The 24,552-nt window shown below is 52.3% G+C and overlaps 1 protein-coding gene across 1 annotated transcript; it reads left to right on the forward strand.

Moving 5' to 3' along the window:
* Positions 1 to 518: 518 nt before the first annotated feature.
* On the forward strand, positions 519 to 23,789 carry TGFB3 (transforming growth factor beta 3). The gene is made up of 8 exons (XM_041758924.1): positions 519 to 892; positions 1,580 to 2,416; positions 10,073 to 10,236; positions 10,526 to 10,655; positions 16,474 to 16,581; positions 18,671 to 18,842; positions 21,560 to 21,713; positions 22,609 to 23,789. Exons 2-8 carry the CDS (start codon positions 1,930 to 1,932, stop codon positions 22,765 to 22,767), a joined length of 1,374 nt encoding a protein of 457 aa, XP_041614858.1. The 5' UTR covers positions 519 to 892; positions 1,580 to 1,929; the 3' UTR covers positions 22,768 to 23,789.
* The last annotated feature ends 763 nt before the right edge of the window (positions 23,790 to 24,552 follow it).

A 24,552-nucleotide genomic window follows, 5' to 3' on the forward strand; every position in this document is an offset into this window, starting at 1 on the left:
ACATTTCTGGGAGAGCGGCTGCCGAGCGGGGCCCCGGGAAGAGAGAGGTGCACTTGTGCGCACGCCGGGCCGAGAGGAGGCCGCCCCCCGCGCCCCGCGCCCCGCGCCCCGCGCCCCGCGCCCCGCGCCCGCGCCCCGGGCTCGGGGCTCGATCCCGCAGCCCCCAGCCCCCAGCCCCCAGCCCACCCTCCCGGGCGTCCCGGCCCCGGCCCGCCGCGCTCCTTCACTGGCGCCCTCGCCTCGCCAGGGGGCACCCTCGATCTGCCGGAAAACACCACCATTTTCAATGGCCCTGGAGCATCTCCAAGCCTCAGCCCGCCGCCCGACTCCAGGCTTGTCAGTGGAGGGAGGGTCGGGGCCGGCAGCGCCGCGGAGCCCAGCCCACCTCCGACCCGGCTCCCCGGCTCCCCGGCTCCCCGGCCGGGCGTCGCCCCCCGCCCACCCCGCACCCCGCACCCCGCACCCCCGAGGCGGGGCACGGCCGCGCCTGCGCAGCCCCGCGCGCGCCCCTGCCCGGTGCGCAGCCGGGCCCGGGGGCGGCCGGGGGCGAGGTTGGGGTGCGGGGGGCGGCGCTGGTGCAGGGGCTGGTGGTGCGCCGGGGCCCGGAGAGGAGGCCTGACAGCTGGCGGGAGCAGGACGGAGCTGGGGGAGAAGGAGGGAAGGGATTCGTCGGAGTAACTTTCCAGAAAAACAGTCAACGTGTAGCAGGAGTGACTCCAAGAGGGGAAAAAAAGTTCAGTTACCACGTAGAACGAGAGGACTCGCAAAGTATTTTTCAAATGGGCTCGGCTTTTCCTGTGCCTGTTTAAAACATTAAAATCGTGCAGCAAAGGAGGCTGCGTGCGCTGGTCCCTCCCTCCCCCACCCGGGCCAGAGACGTCATGGGAGGGAGGTATAAAATTTCAGCAGAGAGAAATAGAGAAAGCAGTGTGTGTGCATGTGTGTGCGAGAGAGGGAGAGGGAGAGGAGCGAGAGGGAGCGAGGGAGAGGGAGAAGGAGAGGGAGAGGGAGAGGGAGAAGCAGCGAGGAGAGGAAGGGAGGGAAAGCATAAAGCCAAGGCCAAGGGAATGAGCAGGACAGGGGAGGCAGAGATAGGCGAAGAAGCCTGAGAAAGAAGGAATAACAGCTTTCCGGAGCAGGCGTGCAGGGAACTGGCTGCTATTTTCTTTTTTCTCTTCCTTTTTATTTTTTAAAGAGAAGCAGGGAACAGAAGCAATGGCCGAGGGAGAAGACAAGCCGAGGTGCTGGTGACCCTGGGCGTCCAAGTGGATTATTGGGGCTGCTCTCCAGGGGCCTGTTCTCTCTGCCTTCCAATTACACATACCCCCACTTCCCAGCCAATGAAGAGGAGAGGCAGCGTGAACAAAGTCATTTAGAAAGCCCCCGGGGAAGTGTAAACAAAAGAGAAAGCATGAATGGTGTGCCCGAGAGACAAGTGTGTCCTGCGCTGCCCCCACCTTTAGCTGGACCAGCGCAGCCGGGCCCTGCCTCTCCCCACCTACTCACTGGTGATCTGACTTTTTTTTAAACATTTTTTTTTTCCTTTTCTTTTCCATTCTCTTTTCTTATCCTCCTTCAGGGCAAGGCGAGGATTTTGATTTTGGGACCCAGCCATGGTCCTTCTGCTCCTTCTTTAAAATACCCACTTTCTCCCCATCGCCAAGCGACATTTGGCAATATCAGATATCCGCTCTATTTATTTTTACCTAAGGAAAAACTCCAGCTCCCTTCCCACTCCCAGCTGCCTTGCCACCCCTCCCAGCCCTCTGCTTGCCCTCCACCTGGCCTGCTGGGAGTCAGAGCCCAGCAGAACCTGTTTAGACACATGGAGAAGAAACCCAGAGCTACAAGGCGCACAGTCGGCTTCTTCGTGCTCAGGGTTGCCAGCGCTTCCTGGAAGTCCTGAAGCTCTCACAGTGCAGTGAGTTCATGCACCTTCTTGCCAAGCCTCAGTCTTCGGGATCTAGGGAGGCCGCCCGGTTTTCCTCCCTCCTTCTGCACGACTGCTGGGGTCTCCTCCTCGCCAGGCCTTGCAGCCCCCCGGCCTCTCTCCCCAGCTTGCGCATGAAGATGCACTTGCAAAGGGCTCTGGTGGTCCTGGCCCTGCTGAACTTTGCCACGGTCAGCCTCTCTCTGTCCACTTGCACCACCTTGGACTTTGGCCACATCAAGAAGAAGAGGGTGGAAGCCATTAGGGGACAGATCTTGAGCAAACTCAGACTCACCAGTCCCCCCGAGCCATCGGTGATGACCCACGTCCCCTACCAGGTCCTGGCCCTTTACAACAGCACCCGGGAGCTGCTGGAGGAGATGCAGGGAGAGAGGGAGGACAGCTGTACTCAGGAAAACACCGAGTCGGAGTACTATGCCAAAGAAATCCATAAATTCGACATGATCCAGGGGCTGGCGGAGCACAGTAAGTCCAAATTCTTGCTGGGGTGTCTGCTCCGAAGGGTCTGAGCTGGAGCAGGGAGTCTACGGAGCAGGGGGGGCGGGCGGTGCGCTTGCAGTGGCCTGAGAGCAGGGTGCCCTGGGGTTCACCCACACCGAGGCTCAGGAGGTGCGATGCCCAGTAGGGGCTGGGTAGGTGGGTGCGGAGGGAGACAGAGCCATTCTGGTAAGAGCCCGGTGCTTCTGGGAGGCCCGGAGCCCTGGAGTTGAGTGGCTTGCTGAACTCACATCACATCCTTGACTGATTTTCCTGTGGAATTACATCAGGCTGTTCTGTTAACATCTGTGCTCTGGCACGTGTGATGGGGTAGGTAGCTGGGAGCACAGGGGGGCCCCAGAGGGACAGGGGCCAGTTCTCTTGAAAGCCCTGATGGCCCCACGAGTCTGGAGATCTCGCTCTTCTCCCTTGTTTTCACAACTCATTGTGACACGTCTTTGGTTTAGTTTTTCCAGTTCTTGGGAAGAAGGGTATACCTGCCCCAGAGTAATGTCTGTCAAGCTTTTGGAATCCCAGGCAAGAGGCAGCCTCTTGCCATCTAGGCCCTTCCGTCTCTGCCACACACGTGACCCACGGGAGCCGTGAGCATGACTGAAGGGTACGCACCTATGCCCTCATGTGCATGTGCTTGCGGCCGATGTGCAATCTGGCTTTGTACAGTAGACAGATTCATGTGCTCAAAATGGGCGTCTTCCAGGCCTGTGGACATGGGGAAAGCAGGGTTGTGGCTCTGGACGTGTAGATGATTGCTGGCCGCCCTTCTGTGTCTGCGTGTCACGGGAAGAGTGGGTGGGAGGTGTGGCTGTGGGTGCAGAGAGGACATGTGTCTGGGAGTGTGTCCTCCCAGGAGGCTCCCGTCTGTGCCGAGAAGCTGGGAGGCTTCTGGGTGAGACGTCTGTGTGTGTGTTTGTACACGTGTGGAAGTCATGTGTGTTTACTGAACGGACATTTAAAAAACCTCAATACAAGAGAGAGAGATTTGGCAGATGTTGAGAAACTGACAGCCCGAGAAGGAGGAATGTGAGCCACTCTGGGCCAGGGACTCTGGGAGCAGTTCTGTTTGCTTTTCCTACCAGCAGGTGTCCTCGCCACCCTGACTACCTCTTCCCTGGCTCACCTGGCAGTGGGGAGTAGGGGCGGAAGGGTGGGAGGAAGCAGGCTGGGTGCGGGGGGCCAGGGGGGCACTGCAGGGGTTGAAAGGAAGCTGGCTAAAGAGAAGGAAGAGGAGTAGGTGGCTAGTGGGTGGAGCAGCTCTAGCTGAAGGTGCAAAAGCCCCTACTGGGAGCTGGCCCATGCCAGCTCCAGGAGCCTGTGGTTACTGGCCAGGGGTTCCCACTCCCGTTTCCGGTGGCGGCCTGGAGCGCCTTGCCTAGGATGTGGCTACCGTGTGGGGCGGAAGCCTGAGTATGAGGCAAGAGTTAGTACCCTAGCTGGGCGCACCCTCCCCGGCCTCCTCCAGGTGGGGCTGGCTCTGGTCGGCCCAGGGCCTACGGTTTCCAAAGACACCAGCACCAGGATGGCTAAAACCCCCAAACCCTGGGCAACCACCAAGTCAGGACATCGTGGGCTCGGATATAGAAAGCTGAGGCCTGCAGGAGAGGTCTGAAGAGAGCCCAGGGTGAGGGAGAGGGAATCGGACCTTAAGGATCCGGGTCAGGAGGTGGAGTCCCAGGGAGGAGGGACTCTGAGTCACCAGGGCCCATCCAGCCTGGAATGCCACACCGAGAATGAATGGGCCAGGTGCACGCGAGGGCATCGAGGCGCCGGGGACATCAGTTTCGTACAGAGACTCAGGGCACAGATAGCGGGCAGCCTTGGGGAAAGCCAGGGCAACGGCACGCGAATGCTGTGCAGCTCTGCCAGCAGCACCGGGACCTGGCGACTGTGGCAGCTCGGGGGTGGCCCAGGGGCCACAGAGCCTAAGCAGGCTGGGAGCAAATCCGGTGCAGGGAGCAGGATGCTCTGTGGGATATCCTGGAGGAGCCAGGGCCCCGTGGGACACGGGTGATGCCACAGAGGCTCGCAGGTGCAAACAGGAAGCGGGCCCAGACTCTCTGCAGCTGTTGGAGGTGACACAGAGGCTGAGCAGACATGGCTTGGGCCCGCCCTGCAGCTGGTCAGGTGCTGAGCCAGCCCTGGAGAGGCAGATGCAGAAGACACGCTAATTAGAAAGAAGGCAGTGGGCAGATGCCGAGCAGGAGCGGAAGGCCGGCCTCAGAGGCTCGGTGCAAGGGAAGCCTGTCCTGAGCTTGTGAGGGCCTGGCCAGGAGAGCCACTGGGTCTGTGGGGGGATGCCGGCAGGCTCTGGGTGCCAGAGCTTCTGGGGGAGTGATGAGATCGCGTTCCCTTCCACATGTCATCATTCCCAGCCAGCCTGCTCCCTAGAGGGGAGCAACAGCTGGAGGTGGCGCAAGGGGATTGGGGAGTCTGGAGGGCGAAGTGTGGCAAGGAATAATTTCCAGTGGTGCAGGAGAAAGGGTGCCAAGGTGAGCAAAGAGGAGAGGGCCTGTCCCCTGGCTCTGCCCTGTCAGATAGGGACCCTGATTCAGAAGCAAAAACTTGCATCAGCTAAAGAATTTGCCTCAAAGAGCAGGGATTCTAACCTGAACATTTTGTCTGCACAATGCACATTGTTAGGCACTAATGCCAGTGTGTCAAACAAGCGTTGTTAAGTCCCATCTTTAACCTTAAGGCTTCAATAGCATTTTGATTTACAGCACAAATAAATCACTTATTGGACCAAGTGGGGGGTGGGTGGGTAGGAGCTCTTAGTAACCCTGGGGGCAGACTGCCCAGGGACCACTGGGTGTGTCCTTTCTTGCCTCCGCCTGTTGTTATGGCCAGGAGATTCACACCACCACAGATGTTCTCCCAAATTCAACCAAAGGGTTTTCTTTGTCTAACAAAGAGGCTCGAGCTGGTTAAGTAGCCACACCAGGTGGCATTGGGCAGGTCATCTCTCTGAGGCCAGTTTTCTCATCTGTAAAGTCAGAGATCATCTCCAAACTGTCTTGCAGCTGAAACAATTTTGTGTATACATCTGGGATGATTCAACAGTCTCCGCACGGAAGGCAAGACTCTGTAAATCCTTTTATAATTCACCAGGAGTTGGCTATGTAGAGGCTCTCTCTGACACACGTGGTCGTGGGGGTGGGGGGAGACACAGCCTTCTCCATTCCTTTGTCATCCCTGTTATCAACATATCACCAGTGTGGGTGTCGTTTTAACTTCTCTCTTGTAATTATCTGTGGCTGGCTGGAGACTCTTGTTTTCATCCAAGGGTGGCGCTAAGACAGCCGGCAGATTAAGATATCCTGAGCAGAGAGAAAACTTGATATGTTAGCCTTTCTTTCCTGGATGCTACATTTAGATTGTGCTCATTCTGAAAATTAAAAGACATTTTGTATCCCCAGAACTCATTCGTTCTGTGTGCCAATACCCTCTGCATGCTAGGTCAGTGTTTCTCCAAGAATGGTCCAGGGGCTACATGAGTGTGAAAAATGTGGATTCCCAGGCCAACCTCACCCTTACAGAATCAGAATCTGCGGGTGGGGTCCTGGGGAATCTGTATTTCTGAAAAGTGCCCCATTGATTCCTAAGGCCACCGAAGCTTAAGACTCCATGTACTAGGTGAACACCTTTCCTTAAGGGGCTGCAAGCATGGTGCCCACAGAAGCCAGCCAGCTAATGCAAAGGATGTGGAAGAAAAGCCTCAGCACCAGCACCAGGCCAAAGCATACAGGACACTTGGCCTTGGGGTTGAGGGTGTGTGGGAAGCTGATGGGGGGTGGGGGGAGCCAGAGGGGCCCATGCCCTGGTAAAAGAGGGCACCCGCTGCCCGGTTCCTGGTAATTTTTGCATTTGGGAATGTGGGTCCAGCTTGACTGGACCTTGCTGTTTCCCAGAAGAGCAGAGAATCTGGATTTTTTTGTGAAAATTCCCAATTTTGAACCTGGGCTTAAAATCTTGATGGGCTTCTAATTCAAAGTTTAAAAAAAAAAAAAAAAAAAGATGCATTGGCCAAACTGCATGTCTAGTACATTTAAAGGCCAACCTATTTCAGGTTAAACCATCGAAGTGTAGTTTCTCAAACTTCCAGGACATCTGGAAGCCATGGTACCCTTTGCAGAGCACTATAAACTGTGGTTCTCAACCCTGGCTGCACATTAGAATCATCTGGAGAGCTTTAGAAAGAAAGAAAAAGAAAGAAAGAAAGAAAGAAAGAAAGAAAGAAAGAAAGAAAGAAAGAAAGAAAGCTAGTTCTGGACCCACCCACTCCAAGGTAGTCACCTATTTTTAAGGCTCTCCAGATGATTCTAATGTGCAGCCAGGGTGAAGAAGCAGCACAGAACCAGTGTATGTATGTCGTCATTGGGACCAGCAGGATTTTACAGGCAGAAATGATGGATACAAGCAAAGGCACATCTAGGAGCCCTGGTGTCGGAAAACATTTTACAGGGCATGGTCGAAACATAGTCAGCTGTTTCCACATTTTGTTCATGAATACGCTACATGAACATTCTTTGCTTATTTTTCTCTCCCTATAGCAAAAAAAGAGAAAATGGTCTCCATCAATATAAATATTTTTTGCATAGTCATGATTTAACTTTAAAGGTGGACCCTCTAGTCCAGCCCTGAGTCATACTAGCATCCTGCAGAAGCATGGCTGACCCACAGAACTTAGCAGGAATTGGCTGTTCCTTAGGCCTAGGCTGCTACTCTAGGCCCACTTCATGGGAGCTTTGATTTTGTTGGTGAAACTGTGACTCCACTAGATGATCACTTGGGACCCATCCCAACTTCCAGAGGTCCCACTTTAGTAAAAGAGGGGTGGTCAGAAGACCTGGGCTCAAATACCAGCTTTGCCACCCACCAGCTGCGTGACCTTGGGATTAGTCCTTTAACTTTCTTGACGCTCATTTTTCTCCTTTGTAAAATGGTAAATTTGACTTATTCTCATTCTCCTCAAGGATTGTTAGAGGGTCAGGTGAGTTGGTAAGAGCTCTGTAAAATGTAAGGTGGTGTTAGTACAGTTGGTTTATTTACACTCTCAGTCCACAAATTATTAAAACATCATCATTATTCAGTGGATTTAATTGCCAAGAAGATTATATTTACGTTTTCTTTTCTCTCCTAGGCAGTTCTCTTGTAATCACTAGTAATTATGTCTGAGCTTTATTTGCTAGTGTCAGTTTGCTTGCATCAACTAATTTATGTGTGGCCTGGCCAACACCCCTCTGGACATCAGATTCTTCACCTGAAGAGGGTTGTACTAGATGAACCCTAATGTCCCTCTAACTCTGCTAGAAATCTGTAGGTTCCAGTGATTAAAAAAATAATAATAACCCTTCCCAGGGCATGTGCATGGCTCAGTGGGTTGAGCATCCGACTCTTGGTTTCAGCTCAGGTAGGTCCTGATCTCAGGGTTATGAGATGGAGCCCCACATAGGGCTCTCTGCTCAGCACAGAGTCTGCTTGGGATTCTCTGCCTCTCTCTCTTTCCATCTGCTCCTCCCCCTGCTTGTGTGCTCATGCTCTGTCTATCAAATAAATAAATAAAATCTTAAAAAAAAAAAAAAGATCGTTCCCACCTCCCTGAAATCTCCTTGAAGTTCCCACCAAGAGGAGTCCATCTTAGGGAACAGATATTCTGATCGATGGGCTGGAAGCAACAAAGGAACGATGGTCACAAGGGTGTCCTGAAGACCCTCTGAGCTCATTGCTGCCCCTGTATCCTGGCCTCCCGCTGTCTTGACCCCCTTCTGACTCTGCTTACTGGCACGTGCCATTTCTGTTCCATTTTTCCTTTCCACAGCAACATGGACAAACTTCATTCCATCTTTCAGCAGTTACTGGAGGTGCTGTTATGACTGAAGCTACACTGATGACAGCTCCTTCGAGAACCAAGTGTGTCAGTACTTGCCAGTCCACGAGCTTCTCCGTGTCCAGAGGCTTCCAAACTGGCAAGCTGAAAAATTAAATTGCTATCACTGATGCCTCTCTCTGGTTCTATCTGACATGGTTGAGGGAAGAGTTGGCAGTATTTGTTCTTTCAAAGCCAGTTATTAATCAGGGCTTCATTAGCCGGCATTCACACATTTGTTTTCCTAACATCTGTTCCATTAATTTTCTAAGAATCAGTGTCAGGCCCACCAGATGGCAATTTCCAAAAACACTCACTCATCCTTTCCTAAAGATCAGTAGCGCATTTGCTTGTTTCCAGGCCTCTGATCCTTCCCGCCTTGTCCGTGACTTCCTACACCATCCCTCGGGGTGATTATGAGCTCATTCCAGCCATGTCCATTATGTGTGGAATCTGGGTCTATGGGCTTGAATTTCAAGTTCTGGCTATCGTTACCATTTGTGTAGAAAGTTTTTCTCTGGGTGTTAATGCTGCTCAGACCTTGAGGTTGTAAAGTGTACAGGAGAAAAAGACTGGCTCTTTCTTTTCTCTTCGTCTGGCCCTGAGGTGTGGGAAAGAGCATCTGCTGCCTTGTGTCTTGTGGACAGGGACGAAGAGGCCGGCAGGGTGACAGAGGCTGGCATAGCATGTGCTGTCAAGGACAGAAACCTTTAGAAAGGAGCCGATGGGGATGGCCCGGCCCTGTCTGAAGAAACATCTGCGGCTCCACCAGGCCTCAGATGTGGGCTCTTTGCCATACCAGTGCTGCCTCGATGGGTCTAGAACGGGGTGTTAATGATGTCCCTGCACGGCTCTAACACTTTCCATGGCTCCCCACTGCTAATGGGATAAACTCCAACCTCTCAGTCTGACAGGTCAGCCTCCCCGTGGGCAGACCCCAATCTGCTGTCCTGACCTCGTCTTGGGGGCCCTCACCAGGCTGCTTCAGGTCCTCTCACTCATCTCCTCCCCTCCCTGCTTTGTTTCCAGCAGTCCTTCCATGAAAAATCCTCTTCCTCTCCACCCTCAAACCCTTTCCTCCTGCAGGACCCAGATCAAATGGTCCCTCTTCCCTCAAGTGCTCCCTGCTGTCTCCCTACTCTGATCTCTTTGCAGCAACCCCCCAGCTTCTCCAAAAGCCCTCAACACCTTCCTGCTGGTCCTGCTGTTTGAGTCTTTGTATTAATATCCTCCCCTGGATATGAATCTCCTGAAGGCAGGGTCATGTCTTTTCATTTTTGCTTCCCAGCGTCAGCACTATGCTTGGCACACAGTATGCGCTTACTACTACACATGTCATGGATGAATGAATGCCGAAGGAACACAGGAACGGGTCAGCCAGCTGTGAGATGATTAAACTGCTAGGGGGATTTGTTGCGGTTTTTTGAGGATCTGTGTTTTCTAAGAGTAGTAAGGCAGCCTGGAGGGCCTGCCGGAGATGAGATGTCCAGGCCTTGGGAGAGGGGTGATTGCTTTTGATGGCCGGTCATTGGCGCCATGTCCTGGGGCTCCCAGGTCTCCCTACTCCTGGCTCAGGCCTGTGGTGTGATTCCAGGGCCACCAAGAGCTTCCTCCCATCTCCACCTTTAGGCCTGAGGCCTCGAGCCTCTAGGGAGGTCATGGGTGGGACCTTGGCCACTTGGTGAGTGTCCATGGGCAGCACGTTGGCTCCTCTGGGTCTCATTCCCACCGTACCTCTCCTCGCTTGCTTGATCTCCTAGATGAGCTGGCCGTCTGCCCCAAAGGAATCACCTCCAAGGTTTTCCGCTTCAATGTGTCCTCAGTGGAGAAAAATGGAACCAACCTATTCCGGGCAGAATTCCGGGTCCTGCGGGTGCCCAACCCCAGCTCCAAGCGCAGCGAGCAGAGGATCGAGCTCTTCCAGGTGAGCCCCTCCCGGAACAGAAGACACACACGCGGGAGAGCCAGCCCCTCTACCATTTCGGGCCTCTCCTCCCGTGCAGAGTTCAGCAGCCCTGGGTGTGAATCCTGCCTTCTCGAACTTTCTGAATCTGTCTGTTCCGGTGAGGATGGGAACGTTCACTACAGGGCTTGCAGGAGCCTTCAGGGAGTTTTAGTTTCCTGTTGCTCCACTCACCTGTCCTCCTGCATTGTGACATATGCCGCGGTACTTGTCCCGGCCTGGGGTACTTACTCCCTTCTCTGCCCTCCAGATACTCCGGCCCGACGAGCACATCGCCAAACAGCGCTATATCGGCGGCAAGAATCTGCCCACCCGGGGCACCGCCGAGTGGCTGTCTTTTGACGTCACTGACACTGTGCGTGAATGGCTCTTGCGAAGAGGTAGGTGGACTCTTAGTCTTGAGTATTTTTGGAAGGAACCTCAGGTCCCTTGGTCATTCACGAAATAGAAGAAAGAGAACAAAACTAGAGGAGTCACAGGTCTGGGTTCAAGCCCTGGCTGCGCCACCGGCTCGCCATGTCCCTCATTCATTCATTCATTCATTCATTCACTCAACCAGTATTTATTTATGCAGATGCTCGCTCAGCCAGGCCCTGGGGATGCAACAGTGAGCCAGACCCATGAGGTCCCTATCGCATGGGGCTTTTGTTCCGGCTGGGGGGGGGGGGGGGGTAGAGACACTCAATAAACAAGAAAATGTATTGATGAATAGGAACCTCGGTGGTGAGTACTCCAAGAGATAGAGAGCTGTGGTAATGATGGGTGGGGTCCGACATGCAGTGCTCAGGGAAGCCCTCTGTGAGCAGGAATGTGTGCACCCAGGTCTGAGTAATGAGAAGGGCCAGCGTGGGAAGGTTACAATAAGGATGTGCCGGGCAGAGGAGGTGGTGAGGCCCAGGCCCCCAGGCGGCAGCAGGCATGATTTGTTCTGGCAGCAGCACACAGGCTGATGTGGGGGGAATGGAGAGAGCTGGGGGGGCCTGAGTTAGCTGAGGCCATATGACTTTGGACCTGGAAGGCCATGGTCAGGTTTTAGGACTTACTCAATGTGTGACAAGAAGCCCTGGAGTATTATAAACAGGGCTGGGATATAAAATGATTTATCTCTAAAAGACTTCTGGGGGTGCCTGGGTGGCTCAGTTGGTTGAGCACCTGTCTGCCTTCAGCCCAGGTCATGATCCCAGGGTCCTGGGGTTGAGCCCCAAGTCGTGCTCCCTGCTCAGCTGGGAGTCTGCTTCTCCCTCTCCCTCTGCTCCCCACCCCCACTCGTACTCTCTTGAGTGCTCTCTTTCTCTCTGAAATAAATGAAATCTTTAAAAGAAAAAAAAAAAGACTCTGATTTCCATGAAGTCAGAGGAAGGAGCAGGAAAACCAGCTAGGGTCCATCACAGGAGCCCAGATGAGAGCCATGGGGGCTTCAACTAGCGTGGTAGCCATGGGCATGGAGATGATATGGATTTGTTGTCTATCTTGGAGGTCTAGCCCAGGGGATGGGCTGGTTAGGTGTGGGGTGTGAGGACAGGGGCGTCTGGGATGGCTTCTGAGGTCGTGGTAACACATACTGGCACGGGGAAGATTAGAAGAAGAGCAGGTTTGGGAGCAGGTTCTCTTGGGGTCCAACCAAGTTTGAAAGCTTGGTGGTTATCCAAGGAGAGCTGTCCAGTATGCATATCAAATGTCACATGTCCCAAATATCTGGCCCACTTGCTGTGTTTCACCTGGAAAATCAGGTAATGGGTCCTTCCCTGCATACCTCATAGAGCCATTTTAGGGACCAGATGTATTTGAGAGAGCTCCATGGCTTTTATCCTGTCACACAAGAGTAAGCTTTTATTATGTCAGATAAAGAAACTGAGGCCCAGAGAGGTTGAGTGACTTGGCCAGGGTCATCAGCCTGGATCAGAACTGGAGTCTCCTTGGCACCACCATTCTTTGCTGTTATTCTCCTTCTTTGCTTTGGGGTACTGCCTGGACTGATGCTCGGAAGGGAGGGGGCGCCTGTGGCGGGTCCATCTGTCCCTTCTCCCTGTCTTGCCTGGAGTTTTATTCTATCATCAGCTGCCGTAGGGGCACCGTCCATCTGCATGCTGATGTCCAGAGTCCCAGGAGCAGGTGGGTCTTTTCTTGTCCTAGATGTTTTGAGAAAATTGTCCTGATGTTTTGGGGTCAAGTCACTAAGGCTTGGCCTAAATAATGTTTTACATTTAAGTCATGGTCAACAGTTTCTATTTTTAAAGTCAGGAGATTCACTAAAAAAACCTGGACTTCTGGATTTTCCAGAGAAACCGGAACATTTTCTGGTGACGATCCATGAGAGATGAGGAGAGGTGGGGTGTATGTTCTTCATGGCCCCATAGGCCCTACCAGGCCCCGATGTTCCCCAGGAGTGAGGCTGGCAGTCCCCACATAGCATGCTATGCTGGCTTGCTAACCTGCCTGGGCTCTGCAGGCATCCGAGTGTGCAGGTCCTCACCGAACGGGCTTTACCTGGTGGCTCAGCCAGCCTATCGTGGGCAACTCCAGGGATACCTGGACATTCCATCCTATCCCCCCTACTGAGCACAAGGGCAAAAGCCTAGGAGCACCCACAGGACGAGGATCAGCCCTCGGCAGCACAGTTGGCAGTTCTGACTCAGACAGCACTCCTCCTAGAGCCTGACATGGCTGCAGAGAGGAGAGGCTGGGGAAATTAATCTCTTAGCTTCCCTGTCTGATTTTGATCAGCTCCACCTGGATTTCTTTGAAGCCCTGGGCACTTGAAGGAGTTCTTATTTTCCCAGCTGCAGAGCTCAATGAGAAGTTTGCGCTGAGAATGATTTCCATCTTCCTCGAGACATCAAAAAGATAATTTCGTAATAAAACCTGTGGGTTCCCCCACCCACCATCCCCACTGCTGCCAATTCTGAGGTTAGTTCTTCATGGAACCTTCAGTTCCCACTCAGGCAGATGCGCCCTGCCGCCTTGCGCAGGGGAATCACACACAGACCTTTACTTATGCAGAGCTCGTGAGTCTCTTCAGAGTTCGTGGCCCCAAACCAGGCAGCAGATGGACACCAAATGGAGCAGTTGGCAGTGTGGACCGATGAGGAAACTGAGTCACATATATGGTCTTGTATTCGTTCAGCAGACATCTGAGAGCCCACTGGGCACGGGGTTGCCAGCTTGCCTTTTGGGTCCCAGAGCTGGCTGGAGCCCTGTCTGGAGTGAGGGGCCCAGGTCCCACACCCTTGTGCTCTTGCTTCACTCAGTCTACAGTTTCTCCATGTTGCAGAGCCAGACATCCCCTGGCAGCCTGGGCAGGGAGCACAAGCAGCATCATAGCTCAGGATGGGGCGGGGGCCGGGGGGACACTGGGAAAACAAAGGCATCTTCCCTGGTGGTCTCTGTTGCCCCCTCTTTGTCCCTCATTGTCTCTAATAATTAGGAGTGTGGCTCAGGCATCAGGTGTTTGGATCTTGGCGCTCCCCACTTACTGGCTGGGTACCTGGGCAATCCATTTGGTTTCCCTTAGCCTCAGGGCCCTTATCTGTGTAACGGGGGTGGGTAATAATCAGTTCCTGCTTTGTAGGATAATTAGAAAGATTGAATGAGTTACTGCATGCGAAGTCTTACAGCGGTGCTTGACATGTAATGCTCCACAAAAGCTGGTGATTGTTGTCATCACTCTGAGTCGTCTACCTAGACAGAGCCAGGTCACCATCTCCCACTATCACCTGTCCCCTAACCCTGACTGTCTCTCACACATCTATCTGCACCCTTGACTTTCTTTCTTTTTTAAAGATTTATTTATTTATTTTGGAGAGAGAGGGCAGCCCCAGTGGCCCAGTGGTTTAGCGCCGCCTTCAGCCCGGGGTGTGACCCTGGAGACCCGGGATCGAGTCCCACGTCAGGCTCCTTGCATGGAGTCTGCTTCTCCCTCTGCCTGTGTCTCTACCTCTCTCTCTCTCTCTGTCATGAATAAATAAATAAAATCTTAAAAAAAAAAAAGGAGAGAGAGAGGGGGAGAGAGAGAGAGAGAGAGATTGAGAGAGCAGGTGAAAGAGGGTACATGCACAGGGAAAGGGGCAGAGGGAGAGGATATCCAAGCAGACTCTTGTCGAGTGGGGAGCCTGATGTGGGGCTCGATCTCATGGCCCGTGAGATCAGGACCTGAACCAAAACCAGAGTCAGATGCTCAACCGAATGAGCCACCCAGGAGCCTCTGCACCTTGACTTTCTAACTCACAGAATCACAGAACTTGCCCACTCCAGGTCTCTTGTGGCCTACTGTGAGTCCTTCTGGGTAATAGGAAGTACACCCTGTAGCCCATTTCAGCCACCCCGGCTCCTTCCTTCAACAGCCTTAAACCAGGAAGATGGTGCTCCTATGGCATCCGCCTCTATTCACGCCTTGTTCCCTGGCTGGGCATCGGCTTCCTTGTTATATATTAGCCCCATCCCTCTCCACAAGAGCTAACCTTCTGGAACAGGAGTCTTCAAGCTCAGCAAGTGTGAACAGGAGTCTTCAAGCTCAGCAGGTGTCAGTGGGTCCGAGAGGCAGCCCTGGCTTGGAGCAGGACAGATGAGACTGGCTTCTGGAGTTTATGGAAGAACCTGTGGGCTTGAGCCATTCTGTGCATGGGCTGGGTGCTGAGCTGCCTTGGACTCTGGTGTTTTCCCTGATGACCAGATTTCAAGAAGATCTCGGGGTGGCCCCAAGCCTGGCTGCTCACAGAATGAGGGAGCACAGTGAATCAGCTTGCTGAGATGCTGATCCCGAACCCGCAGGGGTCCCTTCCCCATGACCTCCCTACACCACAGCTTGCTGCTGCTGCCTCTGGGCCGACAGAGCCGCCCTGGCTGCCTCTTAACCCACCAAAGTTGACACAACACCAGACCCTTTCTGGTCTCCTTGCACAAAACTACTGGATTCAGTTCAGATGTTTCTCTTCTTCTTCTTTTTCTCTCCCTCCAGTTTACTCAACCCGTTTTACTAAGTTCCTTGCTTCCCCAGTTTTGGTAGCCCCAGCACCACTAGTAGGAGAAAGGGCCACAGCTGGCCTTCTCACACCAGAGTCTCTGTCAGCAACCCTGGCATCTCCACATGTCCTCCTGCTGGTTCTCTCCGAGCTTGTGTCATCTGGGCCTTTGGCCCTCGGCCAGTTCCTCCGGCCTGTGCTCCGATTTCACAACGTCTTCCCGAGCTGCTCGTTTTCCCCCAGTGAGCCATCCACATCGGCTTGCCCATGAAGTGAACAGGGATTCCCAGAGAAGATACTTCCAAGTAACTTTGACCTCGTTCTGTCCTTACCCCTGAAGGAAACTATGGCCAAAGGTCACTGTGATTTTCATCTCTCCTCTGCAAACCACCACTCCCTTTATACCCACCGTCATGGCCCTGGTAGAAAGGCTGGCATCTTCCCCGCAGACCGATTCTGCTGTTGGTCTGCAGGTGGCCTCGCCTCTAGCATCGCTTCCTGACTCCTAATCCTGGGGCTCAGACTCTGCCATCTTCCTCCCATCTGGAGGGATTTGTGGCCTTTTGAGTTGCAGCCTCTCCACTCCGCAGTTCTTCAGTGAGCCCCCCCCCCCCCCCCCCTCCCGTCATCGGTGCTCAGCAGGCTGGCTCGCATATCTCCTCGCCCAGCAAACACCTCTGCGGTGTGGTGGCTGTTTTTTTTTTCTCCCTTCCTATATCCTCATTCTTTTGCCCCCATGTAGGCAGGTGACAATTTTCTCCTTCGGGGCACCTGGGTGGTGCTGTCGGTTAAGTATCTGACTCTCGGTTTCAGCTCAGGTCATGATCTCAGGGTCCTGGGATTGAGCCCCTTGTGGGGCTCCACACTCAGCAGGGAGTCTGCTTGAGATTCTCTCTCTCCCTCTCCTCCTGCCCCTCCCCTTGCTCTCACACACACACTTAGGCATTCTTTCCCTCTCTCTCAAATAAATAAAGCTTTAAAAAAGAGGGGGAATTCTCCTTTATAATGCCCCTTAATTGATGCCTTTTTTTGGTTCAACAGAAACACCTGCAATGTGGTAACACATGTGGAGGTCCACTCTAGGTTTGGTGGTACTCTCTGTCCCCTGTGACCTTCAGTATTTCTCAGCTCCTGTGACTGCCCTGGCTGGAGCAGGGCCCTGGCCCACTGTGCACAGTGATGGGCACACTTCCCCATCACATAAAGAATTTTCTCACTGATTCCGTGTCTTATTTTGCAGAGTCCAACTTAGGTCTGGAAATCAGCATTCACTGTCCATGTCACACCTTTCAGCCCAATGGAGACATCCTGGAAAACATCCATGAGGTGATGGAAATCAAATTCAAAGGTAACAAAATGGATGTGTATAGTAGGTGGAGGGGACCTGATGGGGTGGCATAGAACAGGAGACCCCTACCAAGGCCCCAAGGAAAGCAACCAAACTCCCTCACAGAGACGGCCACCTATCTCCTAGTAGAGTAATTCTGCTTCGCTCCAAAGGCAAGGCGTGTGACTTTCAGTTTATAGATAGAATTTGTTAGCATCTGGGAGACAGTGTAACGTTGGGAAGGGTGGTGCGGTCATGCAGGCCAATGGGTCCACCTCTCCGAATTCACTCAGTAAAAGGGAGACGAGAATACCTCTTTCACAGGGTTATCACGCAAATTAAATGAGGTAACAAACGTAAAACACTGTGCCACAAACGCTCCACATATAGTAGCTGTCTTCCCCTTCCCTAGAAGAAGTGAACTGCGGTGACCAGAGATACAGGTGTCCTGACTACTGAACTTTTCAGATATCTCAGAGGCCACCTGATTCCCACCCAGGAGTCATCTGGATTTGAATGACTGCTTTGGGGCTCAGGGTATTTGTGTTACGATGGAGAAACAGTTGAGAGTCCTTTCTGGTTTTCCAGTCAGTTTCTGAGGCGCTCAATCTTTGGACAGTCTCTGGATTTCAGGGAAGTTCTCTTTCCTCTCACGGTCCCATTTTGGATTAACTGAGGCACACCCAGAGCCAGGTGGTTCCTCAAGATGGAACCAACCAAGCCAGAGCCTGAGGGCAGAGGCTTGTCTGGGAAAAGATGCAGCCTCTCTTGGCTCCCAGGCCCGGGCAGTCCTCTTCCCCTTCACGGGCTTGATTTCAGGCCACCCCCTCCCCTTCTTTTTAAAGCCAAGCATCCAGCATCCTAATCACAGAACCTCAGAGCTCAGAAGACCTCTGGGGTCCTTAGCTACGGGACAGGTCAGGACTAGATCCTTCCACCTAGTAAACAGTTATCTTGTTCATAAAGATTCTCAGAAAAGGGGGGCACCTGGGTGGCTCAGCAGTCAAGCATCTGCCTTCGGCTCAGGTCGTGATCCCGGGGTCCCGGGATGGAGTCCCGCATTGGGTCCCCTGCAGGGAGCCTGCTTCTCCCTCTGCCTCTGTCTCTGCCTCTCTTTGTGTTGCTCATGAATAAAAAAAATCTTAAACAAACAAACAAAAAAGATTCTCAGAGAAGGGAACCTTAGATTCAGGCCTCTCATTTGTCTTTGGGTCCTAGTGTCCTTTCCTGGGGTTCAAGGCCCTTCTGTCACCATGTAAATTAAGCTCCTGGTGTTCCTGTCCTTGGCAGTGACGGACAGCAGCCGGCAGCCGCCTGGCACAAACCAGAACTCCTTGGAATTGAGACTAATTCGCTCTTCAGTCTTTCCCTTTCAGGATGAAATAGCAGGGGTCCCACCCGCCACCCCGAGTTTGTTTGCTAATCTGTGGATCACACGCCTCACGATCTTGTCGGAGCTTCGCTTGGAAACTAGTACTGCACGTGCGAGTTAGCGGTTATTCTGCCTCGTTCCTCGGGCTCCCATTAACATGATTTAAAAAAAAAAGAGATTTATTTACTCATGAGAGACACAGAGAGGGGCAGAGACACAGGCAGAGGGGGAAGCAGGCTCCCCGCAGGGAGCCCCACGCGGACTCGGTCCCAGGACCCCGGGGTCACGCCCGAGCCAGGGCCGACAGACGCTCAGCCGCTGCGCCGCCCAGGCGTCCTTCCATCACAGTGATCTTCAAGGGAGACGTGGCCCGCTCTAGGGCGACGCCTGTGCCGTGCTGACCGACTCAGATCACAAGAGGGAACTCGCACCCCGAGATTCTAAGTCTCAATCTACAGGGACAGCCCAGAGGAATGTGTTAGCCGCCGCGGGTGCTTCCCAGAAGCCCATGGGCCCCTGAGCCCGGGAGGCACCGTGGAAGGCTGTCTGGTCCCGGAGGACGGGCACGCAGGGGTCACCAGGGGACCCGACCCCGGGTGCCTCGTGAGCCCCCGTGAGGCCGCGGCCCCCAGCTGCAGCCCGACGGCAGCCCGAGGCCTGGGCCGTGGCCGGGTGGCCAGGAACCCCGCCGCCCCTCGGCCCCCCTCAGGAGATTGTCCGCCTCCTTCCCTTCCGCAGGTGTGGACAGCGAGGACGACCACGGCCGTGGGGACCTAGGGCGCCTCAAGAAGCAGAAGGACCACCACAACCCTCACCTCATCCTCATGATGATTCCCCCGCACCGGCTGGACAACCCGGGCCAGGGCGGCCAGCGGAAGAAGCGGGCCTTGGACACCAATTACTGCTTCCGGTGAGCCTGGGCCCACGGGCGAGCGGGAGCCCCGAGGCCACGTGTACGGGCCCCAGGCCCAGGCTGTGCTACCCCGGGGTCCTGGATGCTCTTCACAAACATCTCCAGGAAAGAGGATTTCAAGCCTGGCGGAAGGCCGCGGGGGGGCGGGCAGAGCGTCGCTTAGAGGCTTGGGTTAGACAGACTTGGCCGAAGCCTCTCGGTAGGGCCCGTGCTGTACGCTGACGTGTGTTTTGGTGGGGGGAGGTGAATGCAGGACTTCCTTTTTTTTCTCCCTCTCTCTCTTCCAATTTTTATTTAAATCCTAGTGAGTTGACATAGAGTGAAATATTGGTTGGTTCCAGGAGTAAAGTTTAGTGATTCATCGCTTACGTCTGACACCAGTGCTCATCACAAGCGCCCTCCCTAATGCCCATCGCCCACCTAGCCCAGCCCCACCCACCTCCAGCAAGGCTGTTTGTTCTCTGTCGTTAAGAGTCTCTTATGGTTTGCTTCCCTCCCTCTTTCCCCCTTCCCATGTTCACCTGTTTTGTTTCCTTAATTCTACATATGAGATCATATTGTATCTTTCTCTGACTTATCTGCTAGGCATGATACTCTTTAGCTCCATCTGTGTTGTTGTAAGTGGCAAGATTGCATTCTTGTTGATGGCGGAGTAATACTCCATTATATATACGTGTATATATATATATATATATATATATATATATACACACATATATATATTTCACATCTTTTTTATCCATTCATTTTTCAGTGGACATCTGGACTCTTTCCATAGTTTGTTGTTGATAAAGCTGCTCTAAAGATCAGGGTGCATGTACCCCTTGGAATCTGTATTTTTGTAATCTTTGGATGAATACCTAGTAGTGCAACTGCTGGATCATAGGGAAGCTTTATTTTTAACTTTCTCAGGGCCCTCCATTACTGTTTTCCAGAGTGCCTGCACCAGTTGCGTGCAGAACTTTCCAAGTGCTCAGTTCCTTGTGAACTGTCCATGGATGCTCCTGGGGGAAGGGGAATAGGGCAGTCTCCATGTACCAGGGGAATTTGAGCTGGAGAAATTAATGAACTAATTCAGAAGTAGTAGGTAGCCACTATGAAGAGAGAAAAAGAAAGAACCTCTTATGTCATTGAGTTCCTCATTTATAAGCAGGGATGGGGGGATGATCAAGCACACACAGCACTGACTGAAAGGTAGAGAATGACCACATCCACGAGAAGGTCCAAAGGAGAGAGTGCTTTAAGAATCTGCATCAAGTTCACCTGTGGCTGCAGGAAAGGCTTCAGAAGGGTGCAGAATTTGAACCTCCCCAGATGAGTGAGGTCTGGGCATGTAGGGATGAGGGTAGGGGAGGAAGGAACATGAATGGATCAGTTTGGCTGGAGAGGAGGATGCCTGGATGGAGCTGGGGAGAATGAATTAGGAAACCTTTAGATCTAAAGCCATGTCTTATAAGGAGCAACTGAGTGAACTAGGGATGTTGAGCTTGAAGGTGTACTAGAGGCAATGCAGTTGTCGCCAACTGTCTGAAGGCTGGCGTGCGGCTCAGTCAGTTAGGAGCGGATGCTCTTGGCTGCAAGTAACAGTGGCCTGAACCAGAAAGGATTCCTTGTTCACAAGAAGGGTTGGTCTGGCTGCCTAATCATGCCATTGGGAATACAGCCTCTTTCTCTGGGTCTGCCATGCTTAGCATGTTGGCTTTTGCCTTCTTGCTTATGGTCACAGTGACTGCTAAAGCTCCAGGTATCTTCTCCGTGTTCAATGACAAGAAGAAGGGAGAAGAGGCAGAGCTGGTGGGTTTCCTCTTCCATCTGTGACTTTTATAAAGCATAGATTGTTTTTGCGAAAACTTGCCCCTACCCTCTGCATACTACTCCTTATGTGTGATTGATCATTGCTGGGTTACATGACCACCCCTACCTGTGAGAGAGGCTAGGAAAAGGAGTTATCTCGTGCTCTAGACTCTGTAATGGGAGGTGGCAAGGGAGAAGGGAAGTAGGAATGGCTTTTGAATAGACAGCCAAGAGTGTTTGTCATGGTTCACCCTTGGAACTCACAAGAAGTCAGATTTTAGTAGGAAGTTCTAGGTCTCAGGAGACATTGAAGTACAGGCCAGATGCCCACTTGGCAAGGGTCATTGCCAAATGGATTTCTGCAGGGAACAGAGTTGAGATGGCCTGGTGATCAAAATTGGGGTGAATCACGAGTCTAAGGGAAGGATATGCTTCATTTTGATTCAATGCCCTCCAGATTTGGTCTAAACTGTCTAATGTAGTATGTAAGCTGCATGAGCTGAGAGTTCAGGTCTCGTTGGGTGTTCATTAGGAAGGTAATAATAAAATCGACCTCAACAAAGCTGAGCTGGCTAAGAACATTCAGTGCTTGGTTTTATGTGAAGCAATTTATGTCTCTGCTTTGATCTAGGATGTAAAAGGGGGCAGGGCCACCTTTGCCTTTTCTCTCTTCCTCATGCATCATCTGTATCTGCCTGTTATGTCCTTGGGATCATGGTCTTCAACACAAGAAAAATGCTTTTATGGTATATACTGCTCAATACACTTGAACCTGGGATTCCGCTGATTTGGCCCACCTCTTAGGGTGACCAGGAAGGACTCTAGGTACAAAGTATGAGGGAGGGTCATCGGTGAAATTTTTAAAATGTTATATTGGTAGTTGCCTTTAGGTTGACTATAAATGGTTTTTGTTGTTGTAGCAATTTGGAGGAGAACTGCTGTGTGCGCCCTCTCTACATTGACTTCCGACAAGATCTGGGCTGGAAGTGGGTCCATGAACCTAAGGGCTACTACGCCAACTTCTGCTCAGGCCCTTGCCCCTACCTCCGCAGTGCGGACACAACCCACAGCACGGTATGCAGCGGGGCTCATGCCATGTGGGGCCCTGGGGCTGAGCCCACCGGGCCACTCGTTCCAACAAATGCATGAAGGGCTGAATGTTGAATGAGCGAATGATGATGTGGGGCGAGTAAAATCCCTTTGCTGAAGGTTCTCATCTGGCCCGACTCTTACTTTGCCACATTCTGCCCTTTGATGTTTCTTCTCTAGTTTCAACCAGACATTTTATTTGTTGTATCTAAAGCTCTCATAGCATTCTGGAAATTCACTGTCACACCACAGCCTGTGTGTCAGAGATGTGCACACACGGCTAGCAAGGGATGTTGGGGCAGAAAGGCTTCTGCCATCAGTGAAAGAACTCTGGTCATCCCAGCCTCTTGAATGTAGAGAAGTCACTTTGGAAGGCAAGGCAAAGCACCCCGAGGAAGCTGACATGAAACTATGGGAAGAGAAAGGGAGGGAATGGGGGAAGTCAGGACTTTGAAACTAGCTTGCCTTTATTTCCCTCAAGGGGAATCAAAAATAGGGCAGGAATTTGTGAAACACATTTCCTGATAGCTCACGATTACTGCAATGTCTGGGGGCTCTTACACTGGCGCTTACTAAATGGCCCAAAGCAGTGTTTGGTGAGACCCCTTCTGACCAGAGTGACCAGTTATGGCTAGGAAACCCAGAAGTGGAGTGTTTCTTAACAGCAAAGAATAGTTCATTATCCATTTAAAGTCACCCAGCAGTTGCTATTGGCTTAAGCTGATAAACACCCAAACAAGCAGAGATGTGTACCCAACCCGAAAGGACATCGCTGGCCAACCTGCCCCTTGCTCAGTCTCTGGAGCGGCCCTCGGAGCTTGGGGAGGGCTCCAGGCCCCAGGCCTGGCCTGCCACCCTCTAAATGACGTGTCCTCCCTAGGTGCTGGGACTGTACAACACTCTGAATCCCGAAGCGTCTGCCTCACCCTGCTGCGTGCCCCAGGACTTGGAGCCTCTGACCATCCTGTACTATGTCGGGAGGACCCCCAAGGTGGAACAGCTCTCTAACATGGTGGTCAAGTCCTGTAAGTGTAGCTGAGACCCTGCCTGCGACAGAGAGAGAGGACAGAGAACTGCCACTGCCTGACTGCCTGCTCCTCGGGAAACAAAAGCAACAGACCTCACCTAGAGGCCTGGAGCCCACAACCCGTTGGCTCCGGGCAAAGGGCTGAGACGGAAGTTCCCTTTCGGGACATTTCTCCTTCTTGCTGGCTCTGAGAATCACTGTGGTAAAGAAAGTGTGGGTTTGGTTAGGGGAAGGCCCAACTCTTCAGAATACACAGATTTTCTGTGATGTAGACAGAGGTGATGGGGACAGACGAAGAGGGATGGCAGGTGGATATGTGACACATCATGCGGCCATGGATCTGGGACACCCTAGGGAGGAGGAAGGGCAGAGAATGGCCGGGGACGGGGCCAGCCTGGAAGACACTTCTGAGGTCAGATTTGCTCATCGCTGCCCCACATCTGCTCTAGGGAATCTGGAACATTACACAAGACAAGCATTTTCTTTCAGACAGGTTACCCAGACAGAGTCCCAGAACCGTTATCTCATACTACCTGGGATTAAGGATGAATCTGTTGTTTTTGCAAATTGTCCTCTCAACAGCAATCAGCAGCACCAATGGTCATTACAGGGGAGAAGAATCCAGGTAATGTGGTTCCCGGGCCATCAGCGATATTGGGCCATATGGATATGCTGAACTCAGAAGCAGAGGGTGGGAATTAACGCCCTCCTGTCTGCCCTCTGGGTCCTTCCTCTCCCCTGCTTCCTCAATCATATTTCCTCTTGGACGTATGGCTAGACACCTTCCAGGTCAGGGTGCACATGTCTGGATTTTGGGTCTGTGCAGTCTTGGGGATTATGGGTTCGCCTCTACCCCCCAAGACCCTGGGTTCACCTGGTGTTCCTGGAAGCAGGTGCTACCAACGGGTGAGGCATGCGGGGAGGTTGCACATGTGCCACACGATGACTTGGCCCCAGACACATAGACTGAGGTATAAAGACAAATACAAATATTACTCTCAAAAATCTTTGTATAAATAAATATTTTTGGGGAATCTTGGATCATTTCATCTTCTGGAAGATTGTTTCTAGAACAGTAAAAGCCTATTCTAAGGTGTAAGTCCTTAATTACTCTGGTCTTAGTTCCACATTCATACGTACTAGCAGAGGTAACTGGAAACTGGGGCAGTCTTGAACTCCGAATACATTGCTTAGTGCGAGTACCCTGGCACTGCCTTCTGCCATCTGAGAAGACTGAGCTGGTCTTTGTGCTCCTTTCCTTCTGTAGAGTGTTTGTCCTCAGACACAGAGACGCAGTGGCTCAGATTTTTAGAAACTGATTTTGACCTACATTTATCTGTGGGCAAAAATCATTTGGTGTGAACCCTTGCACATGGAAATGTGTTCGTTTGTACGTTTACTATCAATAATGAACATCATTTTTGACAATCTAATCTCACCCTCCAAATCAGTTGAGAAATTAGAGAAACTGTCAATGGCAAATGGCCTAAGGAGATGAGGCTAATTCTATTATCAAGGTAAGCTTGCCAGGAACCTCTTGTCAGATTTGGGGATGGGAGAGGGTGAGGAAATACAATTCCATAGTTCTCTTCTGAGGTCACAGATCCCAGAGCAATGCAGAATTCTATTATATTGATGTCCACCAGAAGCAACCATCCGTAATGAGGAACCATCTAGCAGCTGCCAAAAAATATGTTCCTCTATTGAAATCACCTTACCATTGGTGAAAAAGTCTATCTGAAGCTAAAATTTGCAGGTTGAAGGGTCCATGTGATATGTTCTTGCCTCTGTGTATGT

This window comes from Vulpes lagopus, chromosome 6 (genome assembly GCF_018345385.1).
Source record: "Vulpes lagopus strain Blue_001 chromosome 6, ASM1834538v1, whole genome shotgun sequence".
Taxonomy (NCBI): domain Eukaryota; kingdom Metazoa; phylum Chordata; class Mammalia; order Carnivora; family Canidae; genus Vulpes; species Vulpes lagopus.